This window comes from Perca flavescens, chromosome 16 (genome assembly GCF_004354835.1).
Source record: "Perca flavescens isolate YP-PL-M2 chromosome 16, PFLA_1.0, whole genome shotgun sequence".
Taxonomy (NCBI): Eukaryota; Metazoa; Chordata; class Actinopteri; order Perciformes; family Percidae; genus Perca; species Perca flavescens.
This window is the reverse complement of record NC_041346.1, coordinates 24,624,701-24,646,115: the sequence shown is the minus strand read 5'-3', so window position 1 is coordinate 24,646,115 and position 21,415 is coordinate 24,624,701. Positions and strand designations below refer to the sequence as shown.

The 21,415-nt window shown below is 42.2% G+C and overlaps 2 protein-coding genes across 3 annotated transcripts in view; one reads left to right on the top strand and one right to left on the bottom strand.

The window, feature by feature from the left end:
* Positions 1 to 8,658, bottom strand: part of LOC114570730 (torsin-1A) — a 26,098-nt gene extending 17,440 nt beyond the window's left edge. The window contains exon 1 of the mRNA XM_028601225.1: positions 8,392 to 8,658. Coding sequence (XP_028457026.1) covers positions 8,392 to 8,479 — 88 coding nt within the window. The 5' untranslated portion in view covers positions 8,480 to 8,658. The remainder of the gene's footprint in view (positions 1 to 8,391) is intronic.
* On the top strand, positions 8,228 to 21,415 carry egfl7 (EGF-like-domain, multiple 7). 2 transcript variants are annotated; one of them, XM_028601227.1, is made up of 9 exons: positions 8,228 to 8,677; positions 13,209 to 13,476; positions 14,100 to 14,222; positions 15,316 to 15,428; positions 16,669 to 16,764; positions 16,881 to 17,081; positions 19,041 to 19,117; positions 19,487 to 19,640; positions 20,912 to 21,415. In XM_028601227.1, the coding sequence occupies exons 2-9, from the start codon at positions 13,397 to 13,399 to the stop codon at positions 20,929 to 20,931; spliced, it is 864 nt and encodes a 287-aa protein (XP_028457028.1). In that variant the 5' UTR covers positions 8,228 to 8,677; positions 13,209 to 13,396; the 3' UTR covers positions 20,932 to 21,415. The 2 variants fall into 2 exon arrangements, with proteins under 2 accessions (XP_028457028.1, XP_028457029.1); XM_028601228.1 differs by lacking the exon at positions 8,228 to 8,677 and adding an exon at positions 11,189 to 11,417.

The following is a 21,415-nucleotide window of genomic DNA, read 5'->3' as shown; positions in this document are numbered from 1 at the left end:
GCCGCTATTTTCAAGGCTTGGAATGTAGTTCCTGTCAAGAAGTGAAGGAATTCAAAACAAGTTCATTAACCTCTGCGCTGAGGTGGAAAAGGACTCTGTGTGTGTGTGTGTGTGTGTGTGTGTGTGTGTGTGTGTGTGTGTGTGTGTGTGTGTGTGTGTGTGTGTGTGTGTGTGTGTGTGTGAATGAGTTTGTGGAAAGGGCATCACAAGAATGCATGTGTTTTACTCTCGGTGGCATTTTAGATACATTATCTGTAGTCAGACTGAGGCAGCCCAGTCACATGCAAATGGTTTCTTAACAACTTGTTGTGTGTTGTATGTTCTGTATGTGTCCCAGGGTCTGTGGGAGAAAGACAAACTCAAGCACCACACCCTCCTCACATCCTGTGGCAGGCTTGTCCTTGTGTGTCTCAGCCCTGCAGTCCCACATTCATATAAACACTGACCTTTAAAAGGAAGTATGTGTGTACGTGTACTTGTGTGTGTACATGTGTGCGTTAGGGTTGCATAGGTCTGTGCAGTGCAATAAAGTATTATCAAGGTCATATGTATGGTAACATGTATGAGTCACATATTTGTTAACTTGTTCCCCTTAAACTAAACCTAATTTGGCTACAAGTATGTTCCCACAACTCCAAACTGCTAACACGTCCATTGTAGCTGGTGAAGACAGGATGTCAGACATGCACCATCAGTATGTCTACAGTCTTTTATAAGTAAGTGGGTACATTTCTCTGGGGACATCTAAACGATGCCCAGTTCTCTGCAGACAGACATCCGGAAATCCACAATTTTTCTCCAAAAAGACCTCAGTCCCACTAATGACTCTCTAGGAAACTGCAGTCAGCAGCAGAGGGATTTGAAGTGGAATACAGCAAACTTTTTCCAAATCCAGGCTGACGTGCTCTCAGACGTGCACATGCATTCCCACCAACTTTTGGCTTGTTACCCCGTTAATACAAAATGATGTGTACTTGTGTAAATTTACACCTTCTTCATGTAAATTAATCTCTAAAATAATAGTTTAGCAGAGATTTGGGTATATTCACTCTCATGCCGATATTAATACCACTATCGTGTCTGTGGGCTAAACATGAAGTTACAGCCAGGATGGTTAAAATACTGGTTGTTGATTGGCTTAGTTTTTGCATGGATTAAAAATACAAGATATAATGTGTTAATTAGTGAGATGTAGAGGTTCCCGTTCCCGGCCAAGTTGTTACCTTTGAACAGAGCCAGTCAAGCTGTCTCCCCTTGCTTTCAGTCTTTATGCTAAGATAAGCTAATTGGCTGCTTGCTAATGGCCTTTTCAGACCAAACTCAAATATCAATAAATAAATATGAATACAATTGAACCCAACTATTCTTCATGTATGTCCATGTGCCACAAAAATAAACACACTGCGATAAACACGACTCTGTTCAGTTCAGTCATGAATGATGAAATCCAGTGCAATGAAGCTCACCACTTACACTTGTTACTATAAAATGCTTCCTTGGCGCCACCCATAGGAAATGCAACCGCAGCATTGTAGCTTTACTACACAGTATTGCACACTTGGAATAACAAGCCCGTCTCCAGTGTCCAGAATTGAACAATCGTTGATTGTGTGATTAACTTTTTGGTGGAATGTATAGAACGCAAATATTCGGGTCATCCTTGGTGTAGTCTATACTGACAACGTTTCATTCCCGGGATTGTTCCGGTGCCGCAGGAAATTCCACCTGATGTCTTTCATTTCGGCCAGATGTCCTTCACCCTCCGCTTTCTTTGTGTAGCAGTTCTAAACCCCAGTCAATTTATGAGGACTATGGTTAAATCCAGACAGCTAGCTAGACTCCCGGAATGCTGTGTGGACTAGCCAGACCCTCCTCCGCAGCGCTGTGGAGGAAGGTCTGGCAATGCGAGACTATCCTTGGTGTAAAAGGTTTCGTCAGTAAATATTCCAGATTTTCTATTCTTTTTTTTTTGTTACATCTCAGGTGTGACAAGGCCTTTAAGCTTCATATTTATTCTACAGACACGCGCGTTGCGTCAATCCTCTCATCGAACTAATCATTGAAAGCGTATTTTCCAAAATGGCCAACAATTTCTTTACGACACAAAATGACACAGTAAAGAATAAACGCAGGCATGTTGTGAGCCACAGCTTGGGGCTGCTTTTAGTCTGGCATCAAAGGTTTGTACTAAAAATCTTTTATGACAGAGGAACCAACTTCAACCTAACAATTGTTTTTGCTGACGGCTTGTTTGGCTTCTTGCACGCAAGTTCAGCCAGTCTTCCCTTGTTTTATCACTCTTCCCTTGCTGTGCTTACTTTTCCTCCATGCTTGTCTCCTCAGTGCCATCAGTACTGTTGATCTGTAGACAGTCTGTTGATGGGGCAATGCTACTCGCACTTTGTGGGCACATTAGGGCCCCGCTGCTAATGTCTTTGACATAGTTATGAGTGCGCCTTACCTCATAAAGCCTGTGTGCAGCAGCGTGCAGTAGCTGTAACCCCCATCTGAGAGAGGCCCATTTGTCTGGCTGTGTTTATTGAAGCATTTTGCTGCTATGCATGCTGGTCAAGAAGATCACGACTTCTATTTTCATGCTCTCTCATTAGAATGATTGACACCGTGAGGGGAGAAGCAAAAAACTATAGGTATGTTTTGCCATCTGTGGAGATACAGTATCTGATGCCCCTTGGGTTACCCCTCAGTCCAACAAGCACACTTACAGAAATGCTGAACAAACTGTCAGTTTTGATTTGCCTTGATTTGATCTTACAGTTAATAATCACATTTCTACTAAATGGATGTCAGGGACAGTGGAGCTTTGGATCTCATGTAAAACTATAGACAGACAGGAGATCAAATAGCTGTACTGTTGAGACTGTTGCACAAGATTCCCGGGGTTCAGCTGTGGTTTGGCATAAATCTCCTCCAGAGTCTCTGTCTGATAGACCATAACGGCTTCTCAGCCATCTGTGCTTAGTTAGTGAGCTAGATACCTTTTTAATGAACCCATCATTAAAACCTTAGAAGAAACTAAACGGCATTGGGCTGGTATTCCCTGCCTGTGGCCCATTGATGGTTCCTCTAAATACAACAATTCAAACAGTACTGTACTTCATTATACAGCTTCACTCTCCACACAAGCCGTGGTAGTCCACTCCAAAGCAAAAAAAAATAAAAATGTATTTACCACATCAATGAGATGTCAGAATCAAGTCATAACCTGACAGTAAGAGCAGGGTGCGTTCTCTTAAATACTCACAGAGCTGGATTCTTATAAACCTCTCATCATCACAAGGAGTGATGCTGCTCTTCTGACTTCCAGTTACTCTTGTGCGTGTTCCATTAAATGTCTCACGAACATCTGAGAGGGAGCAGAAAAAGATCTGCTGCCATGCTGAAGGCCAAGTAGGAGACAATGCTGTTTTAAGATTATTACTTTAAAAGTCATTTCAATGCAATAACGTTGTAATGTGTAAAAAAATAACAGATTTTTTTTTTAAACAGTTTTTAATATTAATTCTCGAATTACAAAGACATTTTAGACTTATTCAAATTTAGACATTCAGCAAATATCCATTTATCTATATTTATTTCAATCTGGACCAAAGTGGTTGACTGACCGATCGATATTAGCATCCAGATCAATGCTGCTATGTGGCTAAAAATCCTGTTTTGGGAGATTAGAACGGAGATTTTTCACTAGCTTCTGATATTTAATTGAATTAAACAATTCGCCGAGAAATGAAAAAAACAATTGATGGAATAATCGATAATTAAATAACCGTTGTTTAAATCCCTAATTCAAATTTTGCAGAGACTTTGTAAAAAAAAAAAAAAAAAAAGCTAAATATGAATAAAGCATGCTTGTACATTGCTGTTTTATTGGCAAGTTAGTACAAAGTTGAGTCTTACTTCTTGGGAGGAAGCTGTAGATGTGTTGGGTGGTCTTGGTCTTAATGGACCGGTACTCTCCCAGAGGACAGCTCTGGAACAGATGGCTGCCCGGCTGAACAAAAACCTTCCAGCTCTCTGCTCCACCCTGATGCCACTCAGGCCCTTTTGATGTAGTATCCCTGTATTCAGCAGTGTGGACAACAGAGCTGCACCAGATTGGGATGCATCAACAATCTATAACATTGACTGGCAAGGCTTCTTATGTGGCTGCAGGAAGAGCATGACTTATTGTTGAGCCTTTTTGTTGAAGCAGTTTTAGAGAAACAGGGACAGATAAGTGTACAGGTCAGTTTACCAAGAATGCACTGTTGAGGATGGAGGGAATCCATCAATGGTTAAAAGGGCCATGTAAGGATAAATGAGCGGTGAAGAGTTCTTATTTCTTATACAGTGAAATATCTCTATATCTACTGCATGAATTGGCACAAAATGTGGCCTCCACATTCAGATACAGGTAGCTTTATTTATCCCCGAATGGCAATTCAGTTTCTACAGTCCAGAGAAACATATAGCCTACACACATTCATACTTCAGGACAGAGAGAGCACAATAAAAAAGGTATATGGGAAAGTGTAAGATCTAGAAGTATACAACAAGAAAAATATTTGAAATAAGAACTGAATAAAGACGATAAAGTATGATAAAGAGAGACAAAATAAAATAATAAAAATCAATAAAGTGCTGAGTGTACTGCACATAAGCCTACATAACAAATGACCATTCATGGTTTCAAGATGATGTATCCTAATGACATTAGTAATCCAGACTCTCCCTACAGAACAGCCAGTAGGTTGAACCCTTTTAAAAATCTTAATCAGCACAGCACCTTTACGTCAAACATATTCAATTCGATGTTAACAGAGTTCATATTTATGAAACAAACATGATCTTGAGATGAATGAAGTTCTAATGCCAGTATCACTTCCATGTTCAAGTCTATTTCTGCAAAAGTTGGATACCATGCCAAATACTGCTGCTGACAAGCCATGACAAAAGTTGGCAACACTGTGACGAATTTCATAGCCAAACAATATTATATTACTCTACATGTAACAGCGTTCATTTCTGTGACATTTCAATAAAGGCAATACATATTTGTGCGGGAACAGAACATTAAATCATTGTGGAACAGGCTGGAGAAAATATTTCAGGATTAGTGTGCCAGCGCAACACTCTCGCGGCCTCAAAAGAACAAATCTTGGGAGACATTGAACCACAGTGGACCACAGTGGACACGGCCACTGTTCCAAACATTAGCCTCGGAGAAGGAGAATTTGATTACTATGGTAAATAAGCCAATCAGACTCACATGTGTTTCTGAACGCAGAGTTTGGTGGAATGTGGACAAACTGCCTAATCTCTCTAGACTGTTGATGACAGACTGACAAGGAGAGCTGGCAGCAGGAGGACGGAAATACTGTATGGAGAGGCCATTTAAAGGGACATTACAACATGTACTCACATATTAAATAAGCACTTAGGACGAAATTAGTCAGGGTTATTTTTTGGTTGGGAATTCCACAGCATCAGTTTTGAATTATGTATTTTGAAGTGGCTGAAGTGGAGCACAGGAAGTGCCAGGACCACCAGCACAAAGTATTTTCAATTCCAGGAGGACTTGGGATGAGAGCATGCCTTGGCTTTGTCTGATGCTGAGGGGGACAGGGGACTGATGGTATTGGTGGCAGGCCTTGGACAACAGGATGTCCTGTTTGGCTGTTCAGCATGGACATCCTACAGAGCTGAGACACATTCGACACCTCTGGTCTGGTTCCTTGTGAATCAGCAGAGTTGATCAGATCTGACACAATAGTAATTTGGCATTTCAACTTAATGAATGAATGAAATGAAGGAACTTAGGGGAAATGTGGTAACGTTGCTGTGCAACTGCAGCGAGTCTCCATATCGCCATACCCATCTCTGCCTGTTCCACAGTAAACCACAAACACAATCACGCAACATTAAGCCTGTCTTCACTTCTCTAGGCAGCAAGGCGTGTTATAACCATTTTAAAGTATTGGCTCTCTGAAAGCTGCAGTTATGTAAAACATTGCTCATCCTGCTGACTTACACTCTGCCATTAGTGGTGATGACTTGTTGACTTGATTGACCATAAAACACTGGCACACAACATGGATTCAAACTCAACAACTTCTACAACTTTCAGTGGAGGGAAATATAAATTACACTGATACTAAAGCTATTGTGCAAATGTTTCCTTCATTTTTTTAAATCTGGATTGTGTCCTCTAGCTTTCCTTCTCACATTTATTGGAAAGGTTTGGATGTTACTCGTCTTCTGTGCATTCATCCAGATGTATCCCTTCCACACCAATCTACATACTTTTAAATTTTTTTTACTTTTTTAGAATTATTGTTGGGTACAGCTGCCCTCTTGTTCATGCCCCATCCAGGGTCAACGCTACAGCCCTTTAGCAAAAAAAATTCAAGTCCTCTTTGACGCAGATCCGTTTCCTGTCAAAGTGAGATTTTTATTGTTCCAAGGGAGCAGCCTCCAGAATCTCGCTCTCGCAGTCTTTTCCTGTTTCCTTTCAAAGAGGAAGTGCTGCTTTGCTTCAGTTTCCTCTCCCTCCCGCATCTTCTCTGGGACAAATCTGGAACACAGACTGCAAAACTTTGCTTGTGTTGGCCAAGTCTTGATTTCAAAGAATGAAAAGAGTTCCTTAAAAAGAAATACCCTCCCACTCTAGTCTCTCTTACACAAGCTTACACACACACACACACATACACCAGCGCATTCACAAACAAGCCCACACTAATTTTGCATCCTATATTCTAATGCGCCCCCTCTGAGTGATCAGCCTTGATGGTATGTGGTCGACTCACCTGCGACCCCAAACGGAAGTGTTCCCATGGTGCCTCAGCACGTAGCATATTTGTTATCGCAGAGAAAATACTTCTTTGTATGCAGGGAGGGTCAGATCATACATTTAGTTTTTATAAGCACTTAAATGAACACTGATAGAAGGCTTAAAGCTAAAAACTCTTCAGCAATTGAAAAAAAGTAATTTCTTCTTCATAAATTTAAGGTAGAAGCAGTCCATGCTCAGTTCCATTTGAGTAGAGTGCTGGTTCATGCCCTCTGAAGCACGCACACACACACACACACACACACACACACACACACACACCCCACCCCTTGAGTGTGTGCACACATGCATGCAGATTTAACCGTGTAAATATGTGGTCCGGTTCTGCACATGGTTAGAATGACAAATAAGTCCTGGTTGTCAGACTGATCTCAGTCAAGCTCATCTTCAAGGTAGAGGAGGAACAGCCTGTCTGTCTTAATACATGATGTCATCTAGTGTATCACTAACGAAAGGCTTACATTAGCTACTCCACCGAAAGCCAAGCACGACCCCATCCGAACAGACTCCAAAACCCTTACAAGAGGTCATTTGATAGTTCAAATGTAGTACCAAGTTCTTGCACCCGAGAAAGTCTAATGGACAGGCGCGTCAGATCATGAACTCCTGCAAAATAACCTAGCACACTGTGACGGTCTGAGGACCAAATCGTGAATGAAGTGAGCAGGAATTCTGGGTGACTTTACTGCTGAATTACTAAAACGTTTCAATTCTGTAAAGTCTTCGTCTTTGTCGGTCCAAGGAATTCAGTGAGGACAATACATTTCAAATTGGAGGTTGGAAGTACAGTTGAGAACCACAAGGCTCATTAGCAGCTGTTCTGTTCTCCACAACAGTATTAAATGGACCTTGTTATAGGATTGTTTTTTTCAATCCACAATCTGCTTTTGATGATAAAAACTGGATTATCTTTTTTTTCTTGAAGATGAAGAAGAAGTATTCTAACCACATTAAGAAATAAATAGATTAAATCTGTCAAAGGCTCATTTCAGGAGCAACACCAAAAAAATGTAAAGCTTGAGCACGTGTTTTACAAGTCACCAAACTGCCTCATATAGGCTACACATTACTATAGCGTGAATGAGTGACAAATACAGGTTTACCATTCCTCCCATTGAGCTACAACAGAAGCACACAAGCAGAAGGAGGAAAACGAAACTTCTTTCTTATCGTTTGGCTTTAACAAGCTGCAATTTGACAGATTTGATCTCACAGTGACCCAACCACTGTAAACATGTTCGAGCCTATATGAGCTCCCATTGTGCCATCAGCTTACATTTGAAATAGCAGTTCAGTTTTTTAGGCGTTATATCAACCTAGGTGTACCGTTCGGTACAAAATAACCTCCTAGTACTGATGATTCCTGTGTTTTTCCTCTGGACTGCAAAGGCAGCAGAAGGCCATGAGGTGAGAAGGCCTACTTTCAAGATGCCTGCACCACAATGGGAACACAAAAATGCTTCAAAATCAGATCCGCGAAGCGGTTTGAGCAGGATGGAGAGTGTTTGTGCAGGAGAGGGGTTTTATCAGCGCCAAACACTCACAGGAATTCCGGTTTGGGATTGTCCATCCAATTCCTGCGTTCCACAGGAAACTCTGCATAAAAAGCAACTGAAAAACGCCAGAAGACATTTCATTTGTGGCCGGTCGCCTCACAGGGAGCACCTCGAATTAACCGCGAGGTTTTTTATTGAAAAAACCACCGAGCCGAGCTTTAAAAGAAACTGGCAGCATGGAAGAGTCCTGTAATACATTGGTGCGGCGGCTCGTGCCCATGGCCGCCGCTCAGCCAGCGCGCGCACACGCACCTGATGACCCCCTACTGCGAAGGTAAGGTTGTGTAGCTCCACATTCTCAAAGGCCCGTGGTCCTGTACAACTGTGACTTTACTTTTTATTTTATTTCGCATTAGCTCTCAGTATAGGCCTACTTACACACAGAGAACACATGTACAGAAGGATACAGATGCAGACATAGGCTACAGCTAAACAACAAGCTAAGCAAGGATAAACATACATGCAAAAGCTGGACAACAATCTTCATAGCTATACGGGTCGGATTGTTTCTGTAGCTACTGCAGGGTTACAGGTCGTGCAGAGTAATGGGCTAACTAATTTGGTTTTATGTGCATGCTATTGCACAGTGTCTGTTTGACTATACAGTGGAGCAGTAACACAGTGCCTGTCATTTTGGGGATATGGGACTTTTTCTTCTTAGAAAATCATGCCCATTAGTGACTTCAGAATCAGAATCAGCTTTATTGGCCAGGTTTGCGTAAACAAACAAGGAATTTGGCTCCGGTTAATCTTTGCTCTCAAAGTACAGCACTCACTTAACGTATAAGAATAAAAACAGAAAGGACAGTGAGAATATAAAAAAATAAAATAGTGTTAAGTATACAGAATAACAATACAATCGAATTTTTTTTAAATTTACAAAAAATATACAATAACAATTGAAGAGAGGGAAGGAATAGTGCAATATCAGTATAGTCTGAGATTTAAGAGTTTAATAGTGCAAGGCAGTTCAGTGCCATGCTGTACCTCTAAAAATTGTACTGTACCTGTAAAAATTGGTAAATTGCCAATAAAATATAAGGTCCATGGCCCATGATGATTTCTTAAAAGGAAACAATGGCCATGTAGAATAGGCTCTATACATTAGTAGTCTAGAGCATGACATAAATACAGTATTTATTATACTGTATTTATACAATACTTATTTTTCTTCTTCTTTTTGGCTTAATATTCTCTTTATTCATTAGTATAGGCTAGTCAAATATTAAACAAATTGACTTCACCTAGCTTCAGTGGAAAGGGATCTGCATACTAGTGTTGGCAGAATTTATTAAAAGAAAAAACACAATTAATGCTCCTAATTGCTATTATTTCTAATTCAAATTTGGCTGAAGTGTTTTTTTTGCACACACAGGAAGGTTTTAAATATCACAATTTTATTATTTTTAATTATTAACAATAATATATAATATTAAAATTAGTAATTTGCAAAAGACCCTAGGTTGAATGATTTGGGATTTACTAAGACTAGAAAACCTGATCCCAATCAACATTTAGTTTTTCATTATAACTTCTTTAGGCCAACTGGCTCCCGTTTTCTTCAGTTCTCCTTTGACAGTGAATTAAAGAATAATTTCATAATTTAAAAATAATCAGTTTTAAAACAAAAGTCAGATGCACATGAACATTGAAACTGGTTGTGCTTGCTGTAATTATTTCTCTTGTCCACACAGGCCATTATGAGATCCATTCGTAATGCGCACAAGTGATTGGCGACAACATCCACAGTCCTTACTTATTCCTTATTAAGTTTATCTAAAGCTAATATGATGCTTCAGCAGTCTGAGTTAGCCAAATCAAGAGGATATATTTCAAAATTTCCTTGGTCTTTTTAGTAAAAAATTCCCGCTTTATGTTACAATTCTTTCACTTAAACATATCAAGGAAACACTGTCTTATGTAATAAGTGGGAGTTCCATACTAAAAAGACAAAAAAACTTCCTGGGAAATACCCACAACTTGACAAACTCAGACTGCTGAAGCCTCAGATGTTGTCCCCCATCACTCACATTGGAAGCATGTTAGGAAGAGATGGCCACCGGGGATAATGATGGCAGCACCCAAAATCAGTTTCAATGCTGATATGAGTAGCCTACCTGAATATTGTTTTAAGACAGAGTTGAAAATGGTGAACCTACCCTTTAATTATTCCAGCTGCTGTCATAAAACACTTCATGCTGCAGGGTCTCTCTACCCGCCAGTTAGAGACAGCTAAACAGCTTGGGAGAAGTGTATAAGTAGTGTTATGAATGAAAAAGTTTTCACAACTTTATGGAAAAAAATACATTCAAATATAGATGTAGAACATTTCAGACACCTACTCAAAATAATTATCCAGAGAAACAATGATATGACTTTCAAAAAGTAAAAGAATAGTATTAATAACAAAGAATGAAGAGGGGGATGATTAAACAATATGAATAATCCAATATAGCGACAAAACAAAATACACTGTTCTCCTAAAAGATCATTACTCTTTTTAGTGTCTTAATATAGGCTATAAGTATAAGTTTGAGAGAATTATTATATTCCTTAGATTCACATAAAAACAGTGAAATTGGGCGTAACATTTGTTGTTTTGCACTCATGCAAGTGCAATTTGCCAGATAAAAACACAGAAGTTAGCAATATATTCAATGTTAAGTTTATGAAAAAGTCTGTGTAGTCCCATATTAACCCGTGCAGTGACGTCACACACGGGTCCCCGCAGTGCAGGCAGTCTGAGCGCCGGGACACCCAGCTAGAGGAGTGGGAGGAGGTCCTACCATCACCCCCCATGCTCCCTGACAGTCTGAGCTGCAGGAGAAACCTCACTAGTATGCCGAGTTCCATCACTGGACTTTTTTAACAACTCACTAGCGGAATATAGGCCTAACGGGACTACATTTGTTCAAGCCGCGGGCGTTTCTCCACTTTCTGCAGTTTAGGACTGTGTCTTTTTCTGGTGGATTATTATTTTTTTTTATTAGGAAAGCCGATTGTACATCTGCACGGTTTGTGATTATTTTTGTATCCATGCATGCGCCCTTGATATTGGCTGGCTGGCTGGCTGGCTAGCTTGAGCACCTCCGCTTGTTGTTCGTTGTTGGTTTTCCGTGCGTTTATTTCCTAATATGTGGCGTCATCCGTTTAAATGCGTGAGCGTGCGACTCTACGTGCGTGTATCTGAGAGTTAACAGAGATGGTGCTCTGAGTGAAGGATGTAGCTCTTCAGTCAGTGATCCGCGGATCTGTACGGTGCTGTGAAACAGCGCCCTCTCGTGGCGAATGTAAGAAAGGCGTCTGGTCCAGTTTACTCATTTAATGTGTCAGCCAGTAGGCCAGAACTTGTTACGTTTTGAAAATAACATGATGCAGATATTATGCAACCTATCCCAGGCATTATTTGTATATTTATGAATGGTATTGGATTCAAAGGGCAGCTTTCTGCAAAACCAAAATGAGCTCTATTCTGAATAATTTTATGTTTAATGTAAGTCTTGCATCCATAGTTTAGCTATCTACCATTTCATTTATAGAGTGGGTTGCATGTAATGTACTTTATGGATCCCAGAAAAAGAAAAAATTAATAAAGAAAAAAATTTAATAGCCTCCCATAACATCTTAACAAGCTATTATCCAAATCCAGTCATATCTTCTATACCACACCCAAGTAGTAAAAACGTTTTGGACAAGCGTTACTTTTCAGCACCTTCCTCATCGGCAATGTAATGATGCTTTACTGCCCCGCGTGTGCACATATTATCTTCAAAGTGGCCCCCCTGCTGCGCCTAAAGTCAGACTCGGTGCTCTGATTTGTGAATGAACACAGGCTTTTAGATGTGCGTGTCCTGTCTCTGGGCGTGAAGCCAGTGGGGGGATCAGAGAGACATGCAAGCTGTCAACCGGGTCTTAGCATCGTCGTCGTCCTGTCTCCCCCCCCAGGATAACTGAAGACTCCTGCAGGATACGGTCCCGTAACCTACGAGCTCAGCTGGCTGGCTTCAAAGCCCCGTTAGAGATTTCCCATGGGTTTAGTATCTGGTCTGTTTAAAAAAACAAAAAAACAAAAACGTGCCTGTAGAATAGGATCGTAGCAGGAAGGAACCGGTCCAAGCTGACTGTCATGCACTCTGGAACTGCTTCACCATTCTTTAATCCTGTACAGTATGTAATAATCCAAAAATGGTGTGAAGGGATGAGTGAACATTTCTGTGAAGGGAGAGTTCTTAGTCCCTTTGCTCTGGGTTTTGCGTTACAGTCTCACGAGTCCGTGCAGGTGCAGGTCGGCGAGAGTTCAACCTACTTTGTCCACGAGAACTCAGGACTGTATATCTACAGTACATAGTGTAATATATAGATGTCTGCTTTGAGGCCATCCGTATGCTAGCAAAAAGCGATTTACCGTTGGAGTCCCTAACCCTTCACTTTGAAGCACAAACATCACCTAGGTAGAGTCTTTACTGCTTGTCATAAAAGAACGTTTGAGACGTACTACCCAAAAAAAAATCACTTGACTGCACTCTGTTTTATGATCTCTAAAATCACTCCGCACTGGGAAACGCACTCAGTCTATGAGAAAATGAATAGTCAGGAATGTTAAAAATAAACATTTGATGATGTAAAGCGTTTGAAAATAGTAACGCAACAAAAAAGAATGAAACAAAATGATAGCGAAGCACAGACTTTTAAGAAAACAAACATTATTTATTTGTTGGCTGACATTTCATTCAAGTGAAAATGACAACTTATCAGACAAAGTGCCGAATCTCTGTTTTAATACATGATTATCTCTCGCTTTGCAGTTAGCTGGAGTCATCCAGGAGGAAAACGTACACGTTCAGCGTGAGGAGACTTTGGCTGCGACCCGCAGACCCCTCCCTCCCTCCCTCCCTCCCTCCCTCTTCATCCTCCTCTCTTCCTCCCTCCCTCCGACTGGCACAGAGAAGAGTGTGAGAGACCGAGCGAGGGAACGTGGGAAAGAGGGAAGACAATGTACCAAACGCTGCTTCTCTCCTCCTTCCTCTTCATCCTCCATGTGATGGGCACTCCACAGTTCTTCGCTCACCACGGGTAACAGCTCACTTAATACTCTTCCTGTGTTTATTATGGCCTGTCAGTGTGGTCCTTATAGCTACATATGTCCACTTCAGCTGTCATTCAGATCTGTTTGTTTGAGTGGCATTCTCACCGGCTGGGAATGTACACAAATTGGTTGAAGGACATTGAAACATTTAAGGGTGCGCTCTCTCAGGGACCAAAGCTCCACCTTTATGTCCCAGACTATAAGACACACGGCACTCTGGGGGAGTCTGCAGGCTCATCTTGTCATTTTCAGTTGATTTGCAAAAAAGACCAAAATAAACCAAACGCTGAACGAAAGGGTCAAGTGGAGCCAAAGAGGTCAGAGATCAACTCTTAGCTCTGACACATTCAGGAGTGATTACACAGGTCAGTCAGGAGCAATTAGCATTAGGCTGTACGCCAACTTGTGGTGACAAACAGAAACCTTGAGGCTCCGAATGTGGAATTTCTTATTTTGTTTTAAGCTTTCCAAATCAGACGGGAGCCACTTCGAGCCCAAACATCTCTGTGGAAAAGACTTCTGTGCATCTAAAACCAGCTCAGATGCTCTTTAAAGCCAATAAGCTCCATTTCAAGTTTTTAATGTTGGATCTCATTTCTCCCTTTCGCAGGAGGAGGGTGTGTGGCCGAGAGCTCCGTCACAGCGTTGCCACGGCAACCGAGTCATACGTCCAGCCGGTGCACAAGCCCTTCATCACCCTGTGTCAGGGGCATCGCCTCTGCAGCACGTACAAGTGAGACTCCGTCTGCCGGCACGACACACACACACACACACACACACACACACACACACACACACACACACACACACACACACACACACACACACACACACACACTGCTCAACAAATAACAACACAATCAGATGTCTTCAGCTTTTGTTTGCGGCGAACACCAGCTGAGCCCCCCCCCCCAGTCCAGCCTGTACACGAGGACTTGGGTCAGAGCCAGTGTCAAAACAGCATTGTAATCAAGCCATCACACGATTTACTTTATTTCGTAAATGGGTAAACAATGCCTGACATGTTTGGGAAGGGAAAAGGTTAGAAGTGCAGTCATAAATAGAGCTAGACCTTCTCCCACACACACACACACACACACACACACAAATACATGTTTGACACAGAACTGGGTCATGGTGGCACATATTTGGGGGGGGAATCTAAATAACTAGTACTTTTTGTAACGGGAAATGAACCGCCTGCCCCAGATAGACCGCGGCCGTGTTTATTTTGGACTGCGTCTCCCTCCATACTTACGCGCTCTCAATCTCTCAGGCTCTGAGGCTTTCTAGTCGCGCCCCCCTCGCCCCCCCCCCCCCACACCTTACATACCCTCCATTTTAATCTTTTATTTTTAACTCTTTCCACACCAACAAATTTTAGGATTTATTTTTATTTATTTTTTGCTCATTATGTGGGCAGGCCTCAGCCAATTACAGGCCTTCTAGTCCTGTAAGTAAATCCTTACTTAAATGGTTTGATCCTCTCTCGTTGTTTGTTTTAGTTCTTTAGCTTTTGCTTCAGTTTATCACCTGGTATCTCTCTTTGCGAGACCGACCATGCCAGAGTCTCACAATTTCGACATCTCTGCTCCTGCCCCCTCGCTCCCTCCCTCCATCCCTGTGTCATCTCTGACACACTCTTGGAAGTCAGTGGTCCGTGGTTTCTGTATCCAACCAAATTCCCATTCCCTCATCAGCGTTCTTTCGGTCTGACAGAACACGAAAAGAGACTAGACCGGCTCAAACATACACATGAGGGCGATGACAGCATTATGAATAACCAGGAATCCCTAACCGTGGGTGTCCGCCTTTTGTCTCCACAGGACTGTTTACTCAGTGGCGTACCGGCAGGTGAGCAGAGCAGCACCTCTTTCGCATTTCCACTCAGAGTGCTGCCCGGGCTGGCGGAGATTTCACTCTCACAACTGCAACCAAGGTAACCTGGAGGGACATGTGATGGGTTCATGTGTAGAGTGGTACCTGTACCACCTGCACCTGCTGACTGAAAAACACGTTCAAAATGTTAAAGTGCTCATATTATGCTCATTTTCAGGTCCATAACTGTATTTAGAGGTTATATCAGAATAGATTTACATGGTTTAATTTTCAAAAAAACGCCATATTTTTGTTGTACTGCATATTGCAGCAGCTCCTCTTTTCACCCTGTGTGTTGAGCTCTCTGTTTTAGCTACAGAGTGAGGCGTCAAACTTCTGTTCCATCTTTGTTGGGAGTTGCACATGCGCAGTAGCTAGGTAAGGACTACTAGCCAGTCAGAAGCAGAGTATGAGGGTGTGCCACGCTAGCAGCTAGGCGAGCATTATAACGTGTGTTACAAAGTGACCACATTTGTCTCTGAAGTAAAGGCTGGACTACAACAGAGCTGTTTGGAGCAGTTTGTGAACAATGTTTTCTGTTGGAGATGGTAAGTCCCTTTGGGGTGGACTCTGGGCTTTTTCACTTTGTAAACCTATAACGAGCACAAAAAAGATATATAACACAATAAAGGTAAGGGAAAAAGCCAAAAAGCATAATATGAGCACTTTAAAGGAAACATGCATATTCACTTTCTTGCCGAGAGTAACAAAAACACTCCTCCTTGTGAGTTTCATTATAAAGCTACAACCAGGAGACAGTTAGCTTAGCTTAGCATAAAGACTGAAAGCAGGGGGAAACAGCTAGCCTAGCAATATCTAATGATAAAAGAAGGATTGCTTTTAAAAGGCAGTAAGAAAACCAAAAGTGTATGAACAAGACACGTCGTGGTTTCATGGGTTGCTACTGTATGTGCTGGATTATTTCTTGGCCGGATGCAACCATGCAACCATGCAACCACAACACAAAGTCACTGCCAAGAAATAGTCCGGCACTCCCCATAAAACAACAAGTTTCTGTGTTTACACTTTTAGTTTTTGTAGGGCTTAAACAAATAGAAATATAACATGGACATTTAGGGTTGCTGGTTGCCAGATTTTGGACAGCCAGCCTAGCTGTGTCCCCCTGCCTCCAGTCTCTGTGCTATACTAAGCTAACCGTCATCTGACTATAGCTTCATATTTAGCATACACACATAAGAGTGCTTTCGATATTCTCATCTAACTCTTGTCAAAAAAAAGCAAATGTGGCATATAGCGTATTTCCCAAAATGCTGAATCTTTCCTTTAAATGTCTCTTACAGCTGTGTGTGGACAACCCTGTGTGAATGGAGGTACCTGCTTGAGACCCAACCAGTGTGCTTGTCTGCTAGGCTGGACGGGGCACCAATGCCAAACAGGTAAACACACACACACACACACACACACACATACACACACACAAAAACCTGCACCATCACACTAGTCTCTGTGGGCATATTCACACACACATACCCCTTTCTTTGTTTCCTGTCAGATGTGGATGAGTGTAGCGAGCGGCAGCCGTGCGCCCAGGAGTGCGTGAACACAGCTGGCAGCTATCGATGTTCGTGCAGAGACGGCTACAGGCTTACAGGAGATGGCCGTTCCTGTCAAAGCCTTCCTCCTCCTCCTCCTCCTCCTCCTCCACCTACTCCTCCTCCCACCCAGGCAACAGTGGGTGGTCACATTGATGCAGGTAAATGAGCAGCATAGGAGAGTGTGCGTGCGCCCTATAGTATCATTTTGTGTTTTCTTGCAGCAGTAAAGTGTGTGGAACACAGAAGAACAGAAACATAGCCAGCTTCGCGGTCCATTATTACTTTTGGTACGCGCTATGCCACTCTCAACTCGTACCGTGAGTAATAATGCACTGCGACTGGTGCCGACGCCAGACAGATGTCCTGTGGTCTGGCCCCGTGCGGTGAGAATGGGACCGGTTGGTCTTTGAAAATGACTCAGTTAACTCCTAGGAGTCCTGCGAATAAAGCAAACATCTGACTCTAATAGAGCTCCCATGCTAATACAGACATATTTTTATCCCGCACACTCCATTTAAGTCCCTTAAAAATGTTGCAATGTTGTCTCTTACCATGAAAAAGTCAATTTTCGTTCGTGTGTGCTTCCTGTATCTTAGCAACAAAATAATAACACACCCCCCCTCCATTTCTACAAATGTAGTAGTTGACCCCAGGACATTCCTTTCTGTTTTGTGTCAGCGTTGTTGCTTTTTTCAGGGAATTTGTGAAACATGAAACCTTAAAGAAGACTTACCTTTTCCAGATTTCTCCCACATCTTCCTGTCTTTGGGGCTTTTTGTGAGTCACCAAACTGTAAATCTAAAGGGGATACTGTCTCATGTGCTTATCAGACAATGAAATATCTCTCATGTACGTAAATGTGACATTGCCAATTTTTCTCGGGCTCCGCTCCAAACTATTTATCAGTGTTTCTGTAGAAAAGAAAGCCACAAAATATGGAACTGCTCAGCTAAAATAAGACGGTTCACTCCCACGACTCCACGCGAGAGTCCTGCTAGTATTGCAGAGTCAGCAAAGAGACTTCAGAAACTCATGAACAAAGGGTGGGGGGGGTTGTGAGAAGTCAAAATATGACAAATCTTTCTACTTTGTGAAAGCGATGGATGGGTTATTTGTGGGAGCGTGTTCAGTTTTCCCGCTCAGCTCTCGGATGCAAAAATGCAAGGCCAGCAAAGATTTAGTTTTACTTGAGACTGCATTCCATTATCTGCTCATATGCACACGTCGGAGGGATGTTGATGGAGATCACGAAACATAAACCCAGGTTTAAATGCTCAAAAGTTCCACCATCGCTCAGACTCTTCCAAGCTGCTCTGGAGGAGTGTTGGACCACATTTGTGTCTCTCCATCTCCCCTCCCGTCTTTCTTTCTCACTGTGCTCTTGGCCAACACTTGTATTCTCATTCCAGCTCCGTCAACCCTGTCTGCTGGGGGTCATCGCCAGCTCTCCCCCCCCACTCCCCCCTTTTTTTTTCCTCCTCCTCCACCTCACCCTGTTTCTGAACTCATTCTTGTCTCAGTAATGGACCACATCTGGGAGAAATTGAGCCGCTCGAGCTCTGTCTGCCAAAGCGCAGCCAGAAAGCAGGGGTCCCCTTATTTTGCATCCCGATCTGGGTCCTGCGTGCTCCAGGGACATTCCCCTTTTTGGATAGAGCCGGGCAGACACTTCCCTGTAACCGATGCACGTTCACAGGAGGGATGAATGAGCGCTGGTCTATTTCTGGTGACCTCTCTTTCAGCTTGTGTATCTGCTTTTTTTTTTTTTTTTTTTGGGCTGTTCCCATATCAATGATTCCCTCCTGTGCTCTAAAATCCCCCGGCCTCCCTGCAGCTCTGCAGCCCTCTTCCTGGTTTGTTACGTTGCAGTGGCCATGAATCATTCAAGGAGAGGGATTGATGAGGGCAGGATGCTCGAAGGAATCGTCTGAGATATAAGCTTTAGATCTGTGAGAGAGAGCGAGAGAGAGAGAGGATTAAACACGCTTTGTTCCTGCCTTAGTTCCACGCCCCTTAACCTTCACTCCTGCCCCATCTCGCTCATTTCCCACTCATTAACAAAGCGGCAGTTACCGTCCTCCTGATCTACATTGTCTGTGTTTGTATGGTTTCTGCAGGTGGAGGTTTCAGCCTGGGGGAGAATGTGACGGAGGAGGTACAGAGCCTGAAGAACAGAGTAGAGCTCCTGGAAAAGGTACACCAGAAAACACATGTTCAAACACACACAAATACAAGCCTCCCAGCCCTGCTCCCCAGGAACACCTCTGGTCCTTGTATGATATAAAATCCTAGCTGCTATTTAATCCCCGAACAAAAGATTCTTTGAAATGCCAGACCTACACAATGGCTTTTAAGATGTTATGTTTTTTTTTTTTTTTTTTTTTTTTTTTTTAGAATCCTGCCTCCTGTTTAGTGAAAAGCAGAAAGAGTAAATGAAGATTAGCAGTTAAAGTTTACTGTAATTATGCTATTATTCTTTTTACTAGATGAGTAATAGTCCTTTCTGGAGGAATTTCTTTTTTTGTTCACCTCAGTTTTCCCCCGTTTTTCGCCCTCTGTGCAGAAGCTGCAGTTGGTGTTGGCCCCCTTCTTCCCGCTGTCGCTGGACGAGGGCTGGTCGGACAAAACAACCTTACTGTCCCATTCCTTCCAGCAGCTAGACCGCATCGACTCCCTTAGCGAGCAGATTGGCTTTCTGGAGGAGCGAATCGGCACATGTGAGTCACCTTTTGATTGTTCATAGGTGAAAGCAGTTAAAGAAGGGGGGAGGGGGAAGGGGGAGGCGGGGGGGACAACAACATTTAGTCTAACACCACTGGAATTTTGCGTCCCAGGAAAGCAGGAAGTTTTTTTTTTTTAAACTTCTTCAAAAAGACCACGCAAAAGTCCAAAAGTAACAATTGTTCATAATGTAATCAAATAAAATGTATTAATAAAAATCTAATAATATAATAAAATCTTGTGCCTGTAACGCAATAACCTTTTTGGCTGAGTAAGTTTGCTGATACAATCAAGGCAGAAAGAACAATAAGTCAAACGATACATTTGCTCTTAAATCATAACCTAATTAAAGATTAGATAACAAGACTACAGGCGCGCTAGCAGCTCTGTGAGGCTGTATTTTAACCACAGCGGTGGTGCTTTGAGCTGAATGCTAACGTCGGCATGTGCCACAAATATCCTCCTGGTGGTGCTAGAAGAAAATGTCGGGCAATCACCAGTGTTGGTTGCATTCATCATCTGGGAACCATGAATGTCAAAAATGGCCCAACATGTTGGATAGAAATCCATCCAATAGTCGCAAAGCCAGTTCAGTCCGACCCAACAGGCCGACATTGCCATCCCTACAGCCACGAGCTCTTTACTGCTGCAGTGCAACTGGACATGCACATGAGACAACATTTTACATTTTAATAAAAGAAAAGTGCAATATATTAACATTTTATGATTATTTGCTTAAATTACCTCGGTCAACAAACTTTCATCTCCCTGTGAAGGTGCTGAATGGAGCACAAACCCGCAGTCTCTTGCACATGCCCAGTTTTGGCCACAGAGATTGTTAGTGACTGAGGGCGTGGCCTTTTAATTGACACGACGTCCAGTGCTAGTCCTAGTTTCTGTCGCCCCCATGAGGAATTCTAAGTAATGACAACAAAACTGTCGGCACTTCCACATGATACAAGCCTTCTGTGATCGCCCACCGGACGTTCGTTAATATCAAAATGTTACGCACTAAAGCTTTAATAGTGACTGCTTGTTCCAGTGAAAATGATGAATAATACGCAGCATGTACAGTGTAAAGAAGAATAAAGATGCCTATCAAACCATTGTGTTTACCATTTTATTATTCAGGTCTATAAAATCTGGTTACAAAGCACATCAATCACATCAATGTAATTATACCTGCATCAACCTTTTTTTTTATTTTTTATTTAATGGCAAATAGCCAATACATTGTAGTAACTATTTCCTCTCATCTACCCTGTAGGTTCTTGCCAGGAGAATTAGCCACCGGACATTTACCCCACAACATTTCCAGACATCTCCCATTAAGTTAATAATGACACAAACCTGCCAGAGACTGGACGCACCAAGATGGCCGTCGTTTGTAAGAAAGTGGACGACGGAAAGCAGAAACCGCCTCGGTGACGCAATCGACGCACAAATTATCATCTGTGATTTTAACTATTTCTCAACAGCTTCATATACTTTTCATGTTTAATCACTGTCAAATATCTTGATTTTGTAACAACAACCTGTGGCAGGGTCAGTTTTAGCATGACATCATCCCTGTAACATCTGAATCGAACCCCCTGAGGGTCAAGGGTCAAATTGGCCACTTTGTTTCTGTTTGTTTTGCATCAGTGCAGCTGTGGGACATCTGTATTTATCTATTTAAATTATGATTACGTCTAGTTATTTCTCAGTGCTCCAATAGACATTTTTTACCTAGTTTTGTAACATTTTGTAATAAAAAAATCTTAATCAAAAA